The following is an 18,671-nucleotide window of genomic DNA, read 5'->3' on the forward strand; positions in this document are numbered from 1 at the left end:
TCTGACACAGCCACCCTGAGCAAGATAATCACCTGGATCAGGTGCACCAACAGGCTCAGAGAGGTGAAGGGGCACTGCCCCCAGAATGCACAGTTCCTTCCACCTCACTGTCCCACCCCTGGAGGCGCTGCCCTGGCTGCTGCTGTTGCCATATGCTAAGCTCGTTGGGGTGTTAACGTGCGGCACATACGTGGCACCCGCAGTTCCAGGTTGGGGGGAACAGAATAGGTGTGAGGCCCCAACTCTGGCACAGGCTGCAATCTAGGGGAATGGGGGGCTGCACACTAATATGTGTCTCTCTGGCCTGAAAACCTCTACAGAAGAGCACGGGAGAGTTGAAAACAAGCCAATCGTTATACAAAAGCAGACATGGCCTATTTCAGATAGTAGATTGTGCCCCCAGGAGGCAGGGAGATCACCTTTTTTTCTCTCCTGGAAATTCCTTGCTCTGGTTAATACCATGAACTTGCAGAGAAAGGTTGATAACTGAAGCCCACATCTTCAAATGTTTTCAGAGTTAAGTCAGATAATCTTTACACTGATGTGAAAGGGGAAGAATATACATTTGACCCCTTGCTTCAAACAAAAACCTTTCCATATGGTTTTTAATTAGAAAGCAGTTGTTTTGCTTTCGCAACACTCTTTAACCTCTGCCATTGTAGGTACAAGGCCGCAAACCGTACTTTCGTTTGATTAAAAAAAAATAAAAAATAAACGCTGAAAGAAAAAATATTTTTCTTTTTAGGGAAAGAAAAGATAGCAAGCAGCTATTTCTCGGAAGGGTCAGGCGCTTAAAGGCATATATGGGAAGCCATTATGGCTGGGGCTTACAGTTTATTTTGTCTTGAAAAAGTCCGAGGTCATTCTAACTATGCTGACCTGTTAACCTACGCACTGATCATCTCCACCCAGGACCGTAAGCAAACACTGCCCTCTTGTGCACCGAACAGTCCCGGAGTCAGCGTGGAGATGGGTTCCACCTACCGCCCTGTGGATGGCTTGCAACTGTACAGCTGCCTCTTGGGGCCTGAAGATGTGTCAGGAAAAGGATGTCACACATCTGTTACCGGGGCGCTTGCTAAAATGTCCCCAGATTGCCTTCCGAGACAGATTTTGAGATAAAGAGGAAGAGAGGAAGATTCAGCTGAAGAAATCAAACCAAAAATAACCGACTCTTATCTTTCCTAGAAAATATTCATTCCTCGAAAAGAAACTTTATTGGTTACCGTGGCAAGTTTTCTCATTATGTACTCATAAAAACTTTTTAGAAACAGCTAATGAATCCACAGTAACAACTATACAGTACTTCTGTTTATCTGGGAAATATCTGCCAGGCAAAGAGATTCCATCTGATTCTGGGTGGGGGGGAAAGGCAGGAGGAACCCAGGTTGCTCTTTCTCAAAGGACTCCCCCAAGGTTCAGTGATATGGTCCTCTTCTTTCTGATGAGCCCCAACCTGTTACAGTTACGTGCAAACACTCTCCTCCAACCTGGGGACATGGCTTTCCCCAGAAGACCAAATTGGCATCTCAAGAGAGCTTTAAAGGACATGAACTACTGTCCCTTATTAAAGAACTTGAGAAAAATCAAAGGCAGAAAAATACCCACTCAAGTCTGGGGCCAGGCCAGTCCTGCTTGGCAGGAACCTCCAGGGTAAGGTCCTGGTCTTCTCTAAATGGGTCTCCAGTTCTAGTTCTAAACCACAAACTATCAAAATGCAACCACCCCTGTACCCTTCCAGGCACAATCCAGGATGGGTCAGATCTCCTGCTCAGCTCACTTCCGGGAGAGAAAGAGAAGGCAAAATCTGCCCCCAATGCATTACCTTCAACCCAGCACGCACCCCAGAAGAAAAGGGGATGGAGATAAAGATTTAGGGGAGTGTGTTTCATGGGCTGTGACCAAGTCTCAGAAGGTGGGGTGGGTGCCAGCGACTTCAGCTACTTCACTTACCATCTCTGATATCAAGTGCTTGGTTTAGTCCTTTAGGAATGTATCCTTAACCTTCATCTGGCTTGTAAATCATAAGCAGTCAATGTGAAATGGCCAAACACAAGCACAAAGCAGGGAAAACTATCTGGTTCACTTTATGCCAGGATTATCTGCCAACTCCTACTTCCACTTCAGCTCTTTCCTCTACCATGGGAAGAAAATGAGGGGCACAGTACCAGAAACAGACAGGACTAAGGGTGGGTAAAGGCCAAAGGATGGCCACACTGAGACCATTCACCTCCAGAAGGCTGGGCAGTCTCCCTCCGCCTTGCTCTCTGTCCTCATCTCAGCATGACAAGACATGCAGATCCTTTATCCTCCAGCCACAGCGAGACTGACATGCAACTCCAGTACACATATTTGTCTAATATGCCAGCCCCATACCAGGTGTCTGTTATGGAAAAGGGCTCTGAGACAGTCAGCCAGAGTGACCCTCTCACTTGTACCACAGTCCCGACCTTTCTCCCGCCTCAAAACCCTCACACGTGCTACTCCTTCCCAGCACTCCAGGGGCCGCCGCGGCTCCTGTTCAACCTTCCGATTTTAGTTCAAGCTTAATTTCCTTAGAAAGGCCTTCCCTAGCCTCCAAATAAAGGAGACTCCGCATATCCACTTGTCCCTCTCCAGGCATCGTGTCTCGTCCTTTGCAGCACTGTCACAATTTCTAATGCTGCGTGATCCTGCTTATTTCTGTAACACCTGCCTCCTCCCCTACCAGGTGGTCAGCTACCTGAAAGCAGAAGCCACTTTTTCCTGGCTCACCAATGGAAACCCAACTCCTAGCTCTAGATGGCTCTGGACTTGCTGAATGAATTAACTGATGTAATGACACACCTTTCCTTCTACAATGTCTAATCTTACAGATAAGTTTCCCTAGGACACTAGAATCTTGGGAAAAGAAATGAAAGAAAGCCGAGGAACCAGGCCAGGTGCTCAGACAGCCCCCAGACTATTGCAAGAGTAGATGACAGAACAAACAAGGAGCTGCCTGGGCAGGGATTGGGAAAGTCAGGTCTCTGACACTGCAACACCCAAGACATCAGCCCCCGAGGCCCACGGGGCCCGAGGACTGTGATGTCGCACATTTTCAGATGTCTTCTGGGCTTTCCCTCAAGAGAACACGTGAACAACTGAAGGTGAGGCTGGCTAGCTGGTGAAGGTGACCGGGAGCTGGGGGCAGGCCAACAGAACAGCACCATGTCCCTACCCTCTTGCCTCAGGGGGTCATGTTCCCTTTCCCCAGCAAGTGTCATGTCATGCAAGCATTTGGTAATGGTATGTGAACCCCAAGTTCACATCTGCCCTCCCAGGTTCCTAAGAACTGGTGTTCCAGGAAGTTCACGTTCCGGAGGAATTCCAGGCCCAAAGCCTGACCATCTGAGAGAGGAACCTCTTTTTGTCATATTGTCAAGCCAGCCCCGGGGTTACCCCCTGGACAGCTACCACACCCAATCTACCTCTGGAGGGCCTCCGCTCCCTTCACCTTCGAAGCCTATTTGCAGAACAATCACTGGCACCGGCCACAGGCTTGCATTATGCTCATTTCCCCATCCCCAAGCTCTGGGGCAAGTTTAAAAGTCTTCGTCCTGTCTCAGAATCAGGTCTGAATTAATACCCTTCCTCAAAAGAACTCCAGTAGCAAAGTGAAAACAGACGCATCAGACAATGCCCTTTGAAAGCCCCAGCAGGGATGACTGGTGACAATGCAGCCCCTGGCTCTGAAAGAAACCTTAAGGTTAAAGGTTCACGGAGGCAGAAGAATTACCAAAGTACAAGTTTGTTCAAATTTCCTCCGGCAGATTTAAACAACCAGGGTCAAGCTGAAGATTGCTGGCAAAAACCTATGAGACAACCCAGCCCCTTTGAACTGCATGGAGAAAGGAAAATATACGGTCTGGGAGGGATCTATGTTATAGCTTTTAAAAATGTTCTTGAAAAGGTCACCCCTGTTAACTCAAACTCAGCCCGTTGAAGGATGTTTGAAAACTGCTTCTCTAAAACAACAGGGCTGTCGGGCCCTCACCGTGTGCGGTGAGCAGCACTGAGGTCGCCGTGTTCCCGGCATTAGTGTGCTGACCCTCTGTGGGCCATGAAATTAACCATCAGCGCGGCAGAAATCTGCTCCGAGTTAAACTACTTTGCTACGCAAAGTGGCCTGAAAATGAAATATGAGGACTGAATTTCCACTGAAAGATGAACTTGTCTAACCTCAAGGCAGGCTTCCTCCACTGTGAACTCTGTGTGGCCACTGGTTTCAAGCACCCCAGGAGGGTGGGTAATTGCTGCAGGCAGTGGGAAATGACCTCTTATCCATCCATTCGTTCGTTCACTTGTGTCTGCACGCACCAAACATCGACTCAGGACCACACCAGGTCCTGGGCCCCTGCACACAGAGTTGAATGATAACAGGCTCCTGCCCTCAAAGGAATCAAGTCCAGTGGAAAACATAACCCAGTAAACAGAAAATGCAACAGATGGGGAGAAAAGGAGATCCTAAGGTATAGATAGGATGTCAGAGGCCCTCAAACAAGGGTCACCTAATTTAGGCTGGGGAAAGCCAACACTGAGGCTTCCCAGAAAAGTACATGTAGCCAGATGACGCAGCATCAAGAGAGCATGGTCTGTCTGTCCAGAGACCTGCAAGTAGTTCATTAAGCCGGGAGTCCTGAGAGAGACAAAGAGACACAAAGCCATCAGGAAGGGCTGATGTCAGCCATGCTGAGGAATTTGGCCTTTATGCGAATGGAGGGCAACTCAAGACTTCTAAAACAGGGAGGCAAAATAACTATATTAGCCATTTAAAAAGAGCTCTTGGCTACAGAGGGGAGGATAGTTTCAAGAGGCGGGGCTGGAATCAGAGAGATGGTGAAGGAACACTGTACTCATCCAACTGGGCACTAATGGAGGCCTGTCCTAAGGGAGCAGATGCAGTGATGGAGAAGACCACACAGGTCAGAGGACACGCAGGAGGGACAAGATTTGGTCACTGATTCATATGAAGGACGACACACTAAGGATCATTTCAAAGGTCATGCCCTGGGGCGCCTGGGTGGCTCAGTCGGTTAAGCATCTGACTCTTGGTTTCGGCTCAGGTCATGATCTCAGCGTCATGGGATCACACCCCACATTGGGCTCTGCGTTCAGCTCAGAGTCGGCTTGGGATTCTCTCTCCCTCTGCCCCTCCCCCCACTTACGCTCTCTCTCCTTCTCTAAAATAAATAAGTAAATCTTTAAAAAAAAAAACAAAACAAGGAAAGGTCATGCCTTAGGAGAATGAAGGTATCATTCCCCGGGAAGGTGAGGAAGTGAAGAGGGTGGTCTTGAGGATGTGGATTCTGAGGGCCTGTGATGTTCAAAGATGAGGAAACCAGCCCAAGAAGTAGATGGATCTACAGGTGTAGAACTTCCTACTGAAATGTAATTAAAATTAAATAAAAGGAAACGTCCAGTTCCTCAGTTGCACTAGCCACAGTGTGAGTACTCATAAGCCACATGTGGCCCACAGCCACCATGCTGGACTGTGCCACCATACAACATTCCCATCTGTTGGAAAGTGCTGAGCAAGGCCCTGCAGGATTTGTGAAAAACTGTCACTGGCAGCCAAAGTGTCCACTTCTGTTGGCCACACTGATAGCTAATGGCAACAAGGTCTGTGCTGACAAACACCGGCTTCCCTTCCTGCTCTTTCCGTCTACTTGTCTGTGCAAACACTCAAGAAATGGTGGTCTTCTTATGTAGTCTTTTTTTTCTCTAGAGCGTCAGTTCTGAGGACTATTTCCCAATGTGCCCTGGATCATCATTGCTTCAGAGAATAAGGAACACTGAGTACACACACATGTGCACACACACGACGGTCTTCGGTGCTTATGGCATAAGGCCCTGAAAATCACCTAGAAATGACCACAAGCAGAGCTATTTTTTTAAGTGCCACACTGCAATATAACTGGGAAGGCAGAGCTCTAGTGTCTGTGTCAGATGACCAAGGACAATCCATTGACCCTCCCTGAGCTTTAAGCAGCCCAAAAAAATCTATGATAAAGAACGAAGCCACGAAGCCAGATAGGGCGGGTACCTGAGGCCAAGCAGGTCAATGCTAGCAATTCCAAGCACTAATTTTAAAAGAAAAAAAGTCAGGTTTATCTTTAGGTAGCACCTGTGTATGCCACCAAATAAATATCCTCAGGAAGTAGGTTAGAGACAAAGGAAATTATTTTAGTCTTCCTGAAGGCCCCAAGACAAGAGAGGCATCATCACAACACAAGAGATACGGAAAGAGGGAAAGTCAACTTCTCTCTTAACAGCAAAACTTGTTTCTTCTCCTGCCAAGAGAGGATCACCACATTAACTAAGTCCTCCCCACTGTCTCCCCACCCAACCAAGGCCACTTCAAAGCAGCAGGAGCCTAATCACACAGCACGAGAAAATAAAAGACCCAATTAACAAAAAAAACCCCCAAAACTCAAATAATCCAGGGGAGAATGGAAGCTGAAATCTCTATTTTTGACAAATTGACTTATATATAAACTGCTCCTCAGGAGCCACAACTCCTACCAAAGTAGGCATGGGCTAAGGTCTGAGAGCAGCTTCCCAGCAAACCAGGGCCTCTGAAATCAAATTGGATTAGACCCCTACTGAGCCAGCTACTGACCTCTGGAGTCTCATTTTTATGGGCTGTACTATGTAGAGAGAAACTCTCCCACCTCTGGCTGGCAGGGTGGAGTGAGATAATAAAGGGTCTAGAACGGTGGCCAGCAAACAAAAGATGTTCCCAAAGCGTCCATTCCCCCTCTTTCCTTCTGAAAAGCAGACCTTCCTCAGCCTCTGCTCTGCACTGCCATGTCTGCACCCCCAGAGCCACACTTTCCCTCCTGATGGTGTCTATTCTGCCTATGGTTGCTCTCCCTCGCTCTTCCAGCCAGCTCTGGAAGCCTCAGTCAGAATGAGGAGAGGGATGCGTGGCCCCAGACCACTTGTCACAGGCCCTCTCCTCAGACTCTTCAAAAGCTGCCAGGATCTCCCAGCTTAAAAACCTTCCACCTGCCTCCAACTACAGGCTCCCCAAGCTCCTGAGCACTGGGGCCCAAGGGTCTCTGCAGCTCAGCCTCATACCCTGCTGCTTCCCTGTGAGCTCCACACTCCAGGCCTCCCTTCGCCCCTATGTCCCTATCCACTCTTGAGTCCTCTAGTGGGAAAGCCTCCCCTCTTCCCCACTGGGAAAATCTCAGCCTTCAAAGCTCTGACAAGACAGCCCCTCCTCCTAACTCACCCATGACCCTCATGCCCTGGTCTTACCTCCTCCCACTTCTCCCACTGACTGGCTGCCCCCTTCTTTGGCCAGGTCTGCTCTCACACCTCTTGACTGCTCAGGCTGCTCCCTGGGTCTGCTCTGCCCTCTCTTTTTCTATGCCTGGAAACCTCCAGGTCACCCTTCCAGGCCCAGCCCAGGGTCTCCTCCTGAGGGATGCCCTTCCTGCCTGTCCCAGGCAGAGGCACTCATATCCTAAGCTCCTCTTTATAAAGCCCTTATGACCCTGCATCTTAACTGGCTGTTGGCACTGCCTCCCGCTCTTCCCTGGCCCTCCAGACTGTGAGCTCCTTGAAGATAGGCACATTTGTATCTGCCCTCATATCCAAACAGAGTGTACAATATATGTTGTTTGTAGAGTCTCTGAATAAATGGATGAAAACACTAAATAACAGTGCCATCTGATCCTCTCCCATCACACAGCCTGACAAAAGCCCTCAAAATGGGGGCTACAAACCCAAATGTCTACAGGGCCCAGGCAATCTAAAAAGCACATGCCCCTTCTACTCAGCTCCAGGACTGTGCCACCACACTGAAGCATGGCTCTGCAGGTATGAAAATCTTATGTTTCTAAGAAGCCAGGAATCTGGGTTGTTAAATGAGATCTCCTGATTTATTTATTTATTGGGGGGGAGTGCAGAGGGAGAGGGAGAGAGAGAGAGAATCTTAAGCAGGATTCATACCCAGCATGGCTCAATCTCACAACCCTGAGATTAAGACCTGATCTGAAATCAAGAGTTGGACGTGCAACCAACTGAACCACCCAGGCCCCCCTTGATCTCCTGATTTTTTAAATACTAGCAATGAATTTTTTTTTCTTTTCTTTTTTTTTTTTTTAAAGATTTTATTTATTTATTTGAGAGAGAGAGAGAATGAGAGATAGAGAGCACGAGAGGGAAGAGGGTCAGAGGGAGAAGCAGACTCCCCGCTGAGCAGGGAGCCCGATGTGGGACTCGATCCTGGGATTCCAGGATCATGACCTGAGTTGAAGGCAGTCACTGAACCAACTGAGCCACCCAGGCGCCCCCTAGCAATGAATTTTTTAAAAATTCTAATTATTAAATGGGCCACCAAAACACATCTATAGGCCAGACTCTGGACAAGACCCTAATGTGGGATGAGACCCTACCATGGGATGAACAGAGAGGACGACCCATTCTCCTATCAGGCACAGATGTCCTATAAAGACAGAAATGGGCAGATCCAAGAATAGGACAGGAAGGACCCCAACAGGCTTTCCATACACAAGCAAATGACACTTACTACATGCTTACTATAGCCCAGGTAATGTCTTAGGTACATTTAATCCTCTCAATATATATTAATTTATTTAATTCAATTCAACTCAATTATTTAACTCAAATATTATTGAGAAAATATTTGCAAATCATCCATTAATAAGGTTCTGGTATCCAGAATACATAAAGAAATCAATAATAAAAGCCAAATAACTTAATTTAAAAAATGGGCAAAGGATCTGAATAGACAATTCTCCAAAGAAGATACACAAATGGCCAACAAGCAATGAAAAGATGTTCAACATCACCAGCCATCAGGGAAATGCAAATTAAAGCCACAATGAGGGACGCCTGGGTGGCTCAGTTGGTTAAGCAACTGCCTTCGGCTCAGGGCATGATCCTGGAGTCCCAGGATCGAGTCCCACATCGGGCTCCCCGCTCAGCAGGGAGTCTGCTTCTCCCTCTGCCCCTCCCCCCTCTCATGTGCTCTCTCTCTCTCTCTCTCTCTCATTCTCTCTCTCAAATAAATAAATGAAATCTTTAAAAAAAAAAATAAAATAAAGCCACAATGAGATAGCACCTCACACCCACCAAGATGGCTATAATCCAAAAGACAGACAATAACAGGTATTGGTAAGGATGCAGAGAAACTGGACCAGCGTACACAGCTGGTGGGAATATAATGTGGTGCAGCTGCTATGGAAAACAGTCTGGCAGTTCCTCAAAAAGTAGAAATAGTTAAACTATGACCCAGTAATTCCATTCCTAGGTAATACCAAGGGAATCAAAACATATGTCCATACCACAGACTTGTACACAAATGTTCACAGCAGTATTATCCATAATTGCCAAGAAGTGGAAACAATCCAAATGTCCTTCAGCTGATGAATGGATTAAATAGCAGTATATACATATACTGGAATACTATTCAGCCATAAAAAGGAATGATAGCTGGGGAAGGCAGAAGGGAGAGTTACTTTTAATGGGTATAGAGTTTCTTGGGGTTTTTTGGTTTGTTTGTTTTTTAAGATTTTACTTATTTATTTGACAGAGAGAGCGCACACACGCACAAGCAGGGGGAGCTGGAGAAGCAGGTTCCCTGCAGAGCAGGGAGCCCGATGTGGGGCTCAATCCCAGGACCCTGAGATCATGACCTGAGCCGAAGGCAGCGCTTAACCAACTGAGCCACTCAGGTGCCCCTAGAGTTTCAGTTTTTTAAGATGAAGAGTTCTAGAGATGGATGCCACTAGACTATAAACTTAAAAATGGTTAAGCAGTTGAGGCGCCTGGGTGGCTCAGTTGGTTAAGCATCTGACTCTTGATTTCGGCTCAGATCATGATCTCAGGGTGGTGGGACTCAGCCCCACAACGGGCCCCTGCTGAGCGTGGAGTCTGCTTGAGATTCTCTCTCTCCCTCTCCCTCTGCCCCTCCCCACCCCTTTCTCTCTTTCTTCCTCTTTCTCTCTCCCCCCCTTAAAAAAAAATTGTTTGATGGTAAATTTTATGTAATATTTACTTTACCATAATTAAGAATAAATTTTAAAAATTTTTCTCTAAAAAAGGAATGAAGTATATATACTCCATGCTACAATATGATAAACCTTGAAAGCATCACACTGATTGAAAGAAGCCAGATGCAAAAGGCCACATGTTGGAAGATTCCATTTTTATGAAATGTCCAGTAAAGGCAAATCTGTGCACATTAAGTAGATCAGTGGTTGCGTAGGCCTGGGGGAGGGGAGAATGGAGAGTGACTGTTAATGAGTATGGGGGTTCTTTTCGTAGTGATGAAAATATTCTCAACTTAGATTGTGGCAATGATCTATACAACTCTGGGAACATACTGAAAACCACCAAAGTGTACACTTGAAATGGGCGCAGTATATGATATGTGAACTATACCTCAATTAAAAATATTTACAAACATTATTGAATATATACTATGTGCTAAGCCCTGGACTGGCCCTAGAGCTACCAAGACAATTCAAATGTTGTCTCTGTCCCTGAGATGCTTCCAGACTAAAAGGAACACTCGAATAAGGGGAAGCGAGCCGTTGCAGCAGAGCAGGAGAGACACGAGGTGCCATCTGACCCTAGGCAGGCTCATTCCTGCTCCTCGTCCCACCCTGAGGCCATCTCAGAAATGCCAGGCTCCACCTCACCAGGACACGGGCCTCCGGATCACCCAGAGCACCAGAGCTACAGACACTGTCACTTGGGCACAGTCTCAAAGGCCTGCTCGTCAAAGGGAACAGACTCAAGCTCCAAGACAAGGGTGCCTCATCCCTAGCCTCTTCAAGACTCTGGCCAAAAAAAGAATGACCAAGCAGGGACTATGTCTCAGGGCTGAATTTACGGCTTGTTTCCTGGGATGCCTGCCCAAATCTTATTCCAACCTGGATGAAGTGATTTTTGAAGAAAAACCCAGGAGACAAAGAAGATAGAAAACAAAAGAGATGCTAAGTAAAAAGTTTAAAAGCAATTAATTTTAAATGATTACAGCTTTACCAAAAGCTGTGGCTATGATTTCCTTCTGACTTTGATTATAACCTTCCAGCAAAATATTTGCCTCCAGAAGGCAAAGTCTTTGCATTATTTTCTATTCCTAGCATGACTACAAAAATATTCTTTGATTTAACATTTGATATGTTTTGTTCTCAAGGGCAAGCCCCATGAGAAGAAAAATGCACCCCAACAGAATGAAATATGACTACCTGCTTCCATTTTTCTTTCCTGTTGGTTCCTGCTCAAATATTCTGCATTAATTTAAACTCGAGGCTGCGTCTCTGATGTTGTGTTACCTCCACATTGTCACCCAAACCAAAGCAAAGTCACCCGCCATCCAGCGCCAGGAGCACGGGCTGCAAACAAAGCTCAACTTGAGAGTCTCCTAGAGACAGCGAAAGGCACTCCAACTTGGAAGGAGATCGGGCAGGGTCAGAGAGTGATAACGTAGCAGGCAAAACAGAAAAACTTGTATTTGAATATGGGCACCCTTGGCACTTGAGTGCAGCCAACTTCCTACTGGACATAGAGAGGCTTTCAGCACATTAACACAAGAGACACCAGTATTGGCCTCTGCTTTACTCGGTGGTAGAGGGCATCCCAGAACTGGCACCACAGAGGAGAATCTTCCGTTATGGTGTGCACCTTTTAACAAAGAAGAGAAAACCAAAGGCAGCACCCCCGGAGTGAGCGCGAAGATACAGGGAACCAAGGCGTGGCAGATTCTAGGGCTAAAGAAATTAAGGTGCTTCTTTAGAAGCACTTCCACTTATATCAACTCCTTTAAATGTCTCAATATTTTAGGACACACATATATGAATACCATAACATAACAACATACTGCTGTACAGATTCATAAAAAGACCAGAGGCAAAGAAAACCCAAACTGGGTTTTTTGTTTGGCTGGCTGGTTTTACATTATTAGCATAATGCCCAAATTCCGTGCACTGCCAGGCCCCTTTGTTGTCTCTGCTTATACGGCTTTCTGGGCATTATGTGCAGGTACCCAAAGGGTAATGTAAAAAATCTGGTTGAAAACACACATTCCTTCACACACCTTGCTTCACGGGTCCAAAGACAGCATCTCAGACAGACTGCAGAGAAACTGCAGGGCACACTCCTTGATAAAACAAGCCAAAGGGACAAGCACTTTCTCCACATCGGCACCAAGAGTGCAGAGAGTTGGAAAAACAGAGAAGGCAAAGCAGCTTAAGTTTTACAAAGAAGGTTTTCTCCCAGGCTGCAGAGACAAAGACCCCCGGCGCTACTGACTGTTTTCCCTCCAAAGAGAGTAACCGAGTCAGACTTACAAGGCTTTGGCAGCTCTCATCAGCTCCAGCCAGGGAGGACCCAGAGACCCAGAGAGGGTCCAAGCCAGGGAGGAAGCACCACTTAAGTGGTGGGCAGAGGAGGCAAGAGATCAGGGCGACAAGTCGTGGCAGAAGAGCTGCTGTTCATTAACAACTGGAACAAAAGACCAGGAGACAATACACTGTTAATCCTAGCAGCCACAAGAGGACTATAAATTGCCAAGCCAAGATACCAGCATTTTTCAGCTCTCCTCCTTCCTGCCAGAGTTAGATTGAGGATGGCTCCAAGTCCCTCACCCCCACCCAAGTCTTTAAAACATACATTACTGAATCTTTTTGAAGTTCTAACCCTGAAAGATTTATACTCTAAAATGGATCAGAGAAAAATACTGCCCTGAAACACTACTATAGGGGTTGCAGTAGACGGATACACTTTTTCATTCCCATTGAGAATGCCAGAGTAGGAGCTGTGTGGTCAGATCAACATAGGTTCAAACCTAGCCCTGACACTTATGAACTGTGCTACCTGCCTGACCTCTCTGAGCCTGCTTTTTCACCTGTAAAATGGGAATATCATCTCTTACCTCACAAGATTGCTTTGAGAGTTAAATGGGGGGAAATATAGCTTAAGGGCAGCACTAAATAAAGGCTAAGTACTACTGTCACTATTAACCTCCCTCTGGTACCACAGGAGTTTTATCTATGGCCACACAGATTGAGGAGATAAAGCCCAATTTTCTCTAAGTTAAGAAAGGAATCTTTTGGGTAGTGAAAAGACTTTGGGGGGAGCAAGAGAATCAAAGAGAACTGGCTTTAATATAAGATATATTAAACCTCAGAGATATCATCACAGAACTGAGACAATCATTCTAATTTCCTTCTACTAGGGCTAATGTATTCAGCAAGTGGTCTAAATCACTCACAGCAAGCCAGGAATTCTAACAAGAGCCCAATCTTCCAGCAATCCCAGGTGTAGGTGCATTGCCTGCTGCCAGTAAGAGTCCCTGCCTGGGAATCTTGCATCGTCCTAACACTGAGGCCTGATCTTGTTACAACCCTGCTTTAAAATGCTGCCAAGGCCCTTAGGAGAAATCTATGCTAAGGGCCTAACCTAATCTATGTTCAACACTTAGCACTCTAGAGGATCTGGCCTACCAACCCTTCTACCTTCATCTTCATCATACCTCCCCACACAGCATGCTGATTTCCAGCCACAGCTAAATGCTAGCAGTTACCTCAGACTCTAAACAGACAAAAAGTCAGGTTTAAGGCACAGAGCCCTGACCAGGCATTTCCTCCACTAGGAAAGCTCTTCTTTCCCCCATGATGCCTTATACCCCATTGCCCAGCAAAGTGAGTTATTCCTGCTTTTGTCCTGGATGGAAAAAGATCTGATAGGTCACTTTGCACATCGGACAGTGCCCTCTCCCCAGTTCTGCTGTTAGTTCCCAGAGGGAGAGAAAAAAATCAAGAAGTGTAACGTACCTACTATAGGCCAGGCCCCATGCTGATTGCTTTCTGTCCACTAACCCATGAAGAAAGTTCTTTGCTCACTACTACCACTACCAGGAAGTGGGACACAGCTTCATCCATTCAGACTTACCAAATGCCTACCACACACCTGGCTCTGGCCCAAATGCTGAGAATATGCTGGTAAATAAGCCAGACATGATTCCTACTCTACTCTCATGGAGGACAGACACAGTCAACAAGTAAACACATAAAGAGTTATCAGGTAGTGAAAGAGCTGTAAGGAAGTAAAACAGGGACATGAGAAAATTCCTGGGGGAGAGAATTGAGGGTACTTTAGCTAGGCAGCTCAGAGGAGCCCTCTCTAAAGGACACTCAAGCTGAGATATACATGAGGAGCCAGATGTACCAAAAAGAGGGAACAGCAGGTGCAAAACTAGCCCATTCAATAAGTAAAAATGAGGCCAGTGAGACTGAAGGTCAGGGCAAGGGATGAGCTCAGAGGAAAAGGGAGGCCAGATCGTGGGTTCTGCAGCCCACAGAGAAGAGGTCGGATTTTACTCTAAGCACAAAGAGAAGCTGCTGGGAAGTGTCGAAGCTGAGGGCTGACATGATCTGCTGAACCTCTGTAAAAGGAGTTTTGCTGCCTTTTGTATGGAAATGGAGTAGCAGGAAGAGGAGGGCAAGCAGTCAGTGAGAAGTAGGTCCTGCATTGTAGGAGACCAGCTGCCAGAGGCAGGGATTTGGCCTCTGGAGCAATCTTAAGAAGGCAAAGATGGCTATGGATTCATGAGTCATGAGGATAACTGAAGGTATTAACCAGATCCAGGTTAGGGGCAGCAGAGTTAGGTAAACACCAGCCCAGGGTACTTGATACTTTCCAAGCTTCAGTTCCTTTATCGGAAAAATAGGCCTAACACTCCCACCACTAGGGGTTGTTGCACAAATGCAAGTTTTTAGCAACAGGCATGGGCCAGAGCAGGTACTCAAATGTGGGCGCCCTTTCCCTCATTTTTTTCTCATTTCTCTGAAAAGGGTGGGAACCTAATCTATGGAAGGAAGGATAGTGGCAGCCTTGGTCTTCCCATACCACTGTGTTCAGGTTGCATTTTAATGCCTGTAAGAAGGTAAGGAAAGTCTCCTCACTCAGGAGGTGAGAGAAAAGTAAGAAGAACCACGGTGTACATACAAGAAGAGAAAAAATTCCTCTTTTTTTCTTCTACAGTCTAAACTAAGGATTTGCCGGGGCGCCTGGGTGGCTCAGTTGGTTAAGCAACTGCCTTCAGCTCAGGTCATGATCCTGGAGTCCCGGGATCGAGTCCCGCATCAGGCTCCCTGCTCTGCGGGGAGTCTGCTTCTCCCTCTGACCCTCTTCCCTCTCGTGCTCTCTATCTCTCATTCTCTCTCTCTCAAATAAATAATAAAATAAAATCTTTAAAATAAAAAAAAAACTATAAAAAAATAAATAAATAAATAAACTAAGGATTTGCCAAATTCTTGGAGGCATTAAAATTTGGTTATATAGGATAAGGCTGGCACCTGAAACATTTTGTCCTACAAAGAGCTTCTCTATAAATGGATATGTTAGAAGGGGGGCAGGGGGAGCATAAAGTGATCTGAGGAAGCATAGGAAAGAGCTCCAGCTTTGGGACCAGGGAGACCTGGGTGCCACTAACCAGCAGCCTCCCCATGTCCCAATTTCTTCAACTATTAAATGGTAACCACCACATTCCTTACAGGGTCTGCCTGGGAAGTGGCAAACATGTGAGAAAAGCAAAACCAATAAAGACCTGTGTGGTTGCTATCTGCCAGTGTGTGGAAGGTCCAAAATGAGGTTCAAAGGTCGCACAGTTAGTAAAGGAAAAAGCCAGGCCTCAAACCCAGTTCTGACTTCAAAAGCATGTCCTTCATTACTCATCTACACTATTTACTAAAAACAGCAACAACAACAAAAAAACCTAAAAGTGCCTTTTTGTTTTATTTTAACCTGGTTCTTCCATCTCCAACCTAGACTGGCTCAGAGTACCTGTCTTAAAATGTACTTGGACTTGAGTAAATAGAATTGTTAAGAGAAGGGAAGGGGAAAAGGGTAGAGAGGATCACATGACCCTTAACATTCATCTGATGACTGAAACATGACTTGAGTGGAAGACTTTAGGCCATGTGACCTTGGGCAGGTCCCTTCCCTTTGAGCCTCCACTTCCTCTACTGTAAAATGGGGAAATCACCTCAGACTGCCTGCAGCATGAACAGCTGGGAGGTAACAAAGATTAAAGTACTTAACACACTCATCACTACAACTGGGAGCCAGTATGCCCAGCGACCAATGAGGCCATCTGCCACCAAGCCAATAAAACCATCTGCCCAATATATATTCCCATATGTGCTTGCAGGTGTAGAGAATATCACATAATTGGAAGGAAACAGAAGGCAATGGAAAAGAGGAAAGCAACCAAACACTCGGGTCAGCAGTGAAGAAAAGACTTCTTTTAGCTGTATACCCTTTTGTGCCAGGTGCTTCTATTATTTCATCATTTTCCTCTAAAAATAGAGCAAGTTTTAAAGCCTTGTCCACAGGGCTTTGCCACTGTGGTAAAATGTGTCCAGAAAAGTAATGCACAAAGGTACAACAGTGGCTTCCTCTGGAGAAACAGGAGGGGCAATTAGGGGACCTTTACCTAATTTGAAATGTTCTATTTCTTCACAAGCAGAACTATTCATGTACTACCTGTATAATTAAAAATTAATTAAGTGGTACATCTTTGGAGGGAATTTTGGCAATACCCATCGTAACTGCAAATACATGTGCCCTTTGCCCCAGGCCAGTTCAGTTCTAGGAGCTTATCCTACAGATAGATTAGCACCCCCACCAGACTTGTTCTAGAAAATTCACTGAAGCATCATTAGCAAAAACTGGAAATGACATAGGTGTCCATCATTAAGAGTTATATAAGAAAACATTGGCACAAGTGTACAATGGAATTTTATATGACCCTTAAAAATAATACAGCTTTTGGGGCGCCTGGGTGGCTCAGTCCCCTAAGACTCGATTTCTGCTCAGGTCGTGATCTTGGGATCCTAAGATCAAGCCCCCCCCCCCCCCCCGCCCAGGGCTCTATGCTGGGCGTGGAGTCTGCTTATGATTCTCTCTGCCTCTCTAAGAACTAATAATAATATAGCTTTGCGTGTACAGATATGGAGCCGTTGGTATTGACTAAAATAGTGTCTACTATTTTGTGGAGAAAGAAGAGGAAGGGGGTTTACGCATGGGTATGCTTGTCTTTACGTGGAGTTTTTCTGAAATGATACAAGGAACTGGGAACAGCGGTTGACTCTGGTTGACTCTGGAAATGGGAACCAGGAGACCAAAGAACAGGTGAGTGGAGACTTCTTTTTTTTTTTTGACACTTTTTACATATACCCTTTTGGTAGCCTTTGAGTTTTCTTACTTGTTCGTGTATTACAAACTCATCTTGAAAACAGAAAAGCAAAAAACAAAACCAAAAACTTTAAGGAAGCACTCCTGCGCGGTTGTGCTGGGTGGGAAGAGGTTCCAAGTCAGCCGGCCGCGAGTTCGAGTCCCAGAACCTCCGCTCCCTTGCCGCGCGGGGCCTTGGGCGAGCCCCGTCCTCCTCTCGCGACCTGGGGGGAGCGGGGATGCCGGCCGTGAGGTGAGGCCGTCTCCCTTCCCCGACAGCGGCTTGGGCGAGCTCGGACACGGCGCCCGGCCGCTCCGCCCAGGGTCCCCGAGCCCGGCTCCCGCCCCGGCCCGCGCTCACCGCCAATGATGGTCCGGATGAGGGAGGCGTGCCCGGGGCAGTCGACCAGCGTGACCTGAAGCTGCGGCTCGCCGGGCCCGGGCTCGGCTCCGGACGCCGCCGGGGGAGCGGGCAGCGCCGACCGCAGGCGCGCGGGCAGCGGCACCGAAAAGCACGAGAAACCCAGGTCGAGCGTGATGCCGCGCTCGCGGCTCTGCGGCTGCTTGTCGAAGGCGGCGGTGGAGGCCGTGGTGCTCAGCGCCCGCGCCAGCGCCGTCTTGCCGCTGTCGATGTGGCCCAGCACGCCCACATTTACGTTCACCCGCCGACCTGCCATGCCGCCGCCGCCGCCGCCGCCGCCCGCCGCCCCTCCCCTCCCGCCGCCGCCGCTACGGTCCGGCCGGTTAAGCCGCCCCCCCCGCAACCCGCGCGGGCCGGGCACGCCCGTTCCGGCCCCGAAGTTTCCGCCGTCTCGGCGCCTGCGGGCCCTGCCTGGCACCGCTCAGGAGGAGGGGGCTCCGGGTTCGGGACTTGACCAAGGTCACCTACTGTGCGGCTGTTCTCTCACCTGGCTCCTGCCACCCGATACCTCGAGGAGACTGAGAATGGAGGGATCCGTCCATCCATCCATTCATTCAACAGGCTCTTATTGTGTGCCTACTGAGTACCAGGCACTTTTTCAAGGCATTGGGATACAGTGCTCTCTCCATGCTATACTGTATTGGAGCGCGGGTGGGGGTCAGATAATAAACAGGTGAACTAATGCCTGAGCCAGATCGTTTCAGAGAGGGGAGAAGCCTTCCGGGGAAAATAAAAGCAGAGTTTAAGAGGACTAGCGCGCCAGAGGGAGGATAGCTAATTAACAATGAATGGTAAAGGGAAGGCCTGTCGCGGGTTGCTGATTGAGCTGAGGCTGGAATGTTAAGCAGAAGTCAGCATGGGGGAATCTGTTAAAGGCTGTTAGAAGATGGCAGAGAAAGATGTCATCTCTGACTCAAGAGTTCTCGCCCTGCGGGTCTGCAGCCTGGCCTCAGGAGGGGTGCAGAGCTCCCGATTGTATGTAAAATGTTATGCTATGTGCTTGTGCTGGAGA

At 47.4% G+C, this 18,671-nt stretch overlaps 1 protein-coding gene across 2 annotated transcripts in view; it reads right to left on the reverse strand.

Moving 5' to 3' along the window:
* Positions 1 to 17,951, reverse strand: part of EEFSEC (eukaryotic elongation factor, selenocysteine-tRNA specific) — a 257,514-nt gene extending 239,563 nt beyond the window's left edge. For both annotated transcript variants that reach the window (XM_025885449.2, XM_025885451.2), the window contains exon 1: positions 17,600 to 17,951. In XM_025885449.2, coding sequence (XP_025741234.1) covers positions 17,600 to 17,915 — 316 coding nt within the window. In that variant the 5' untranslated portion in view covers positions 17,916 to 17,951. The remainder of the gene's footprint in view (positions 1 to 17,599) is intronic.
* Positions 17,952 to 18,671: the final 720 nt, after the last annotated feature.

Source organism: Callorhinus ursinus, unplaced genomic scaffold (genome assembly GCF_003265705.2).
Source record: "Callorhinus ursinus isolate GAN/ISIS: 27379988/994484 unplaced genomic scaffold, GSC_fseal_2.0 scaffold15, whole genome shotgun sequence".
NCBI classification, from domain to species: domain Eukaryota; kingdom Metazoa; phylum Chordata; class Mammalia; order Carnivora; family Otariidae; genus Callorhinus; species Callorhinus ursinus.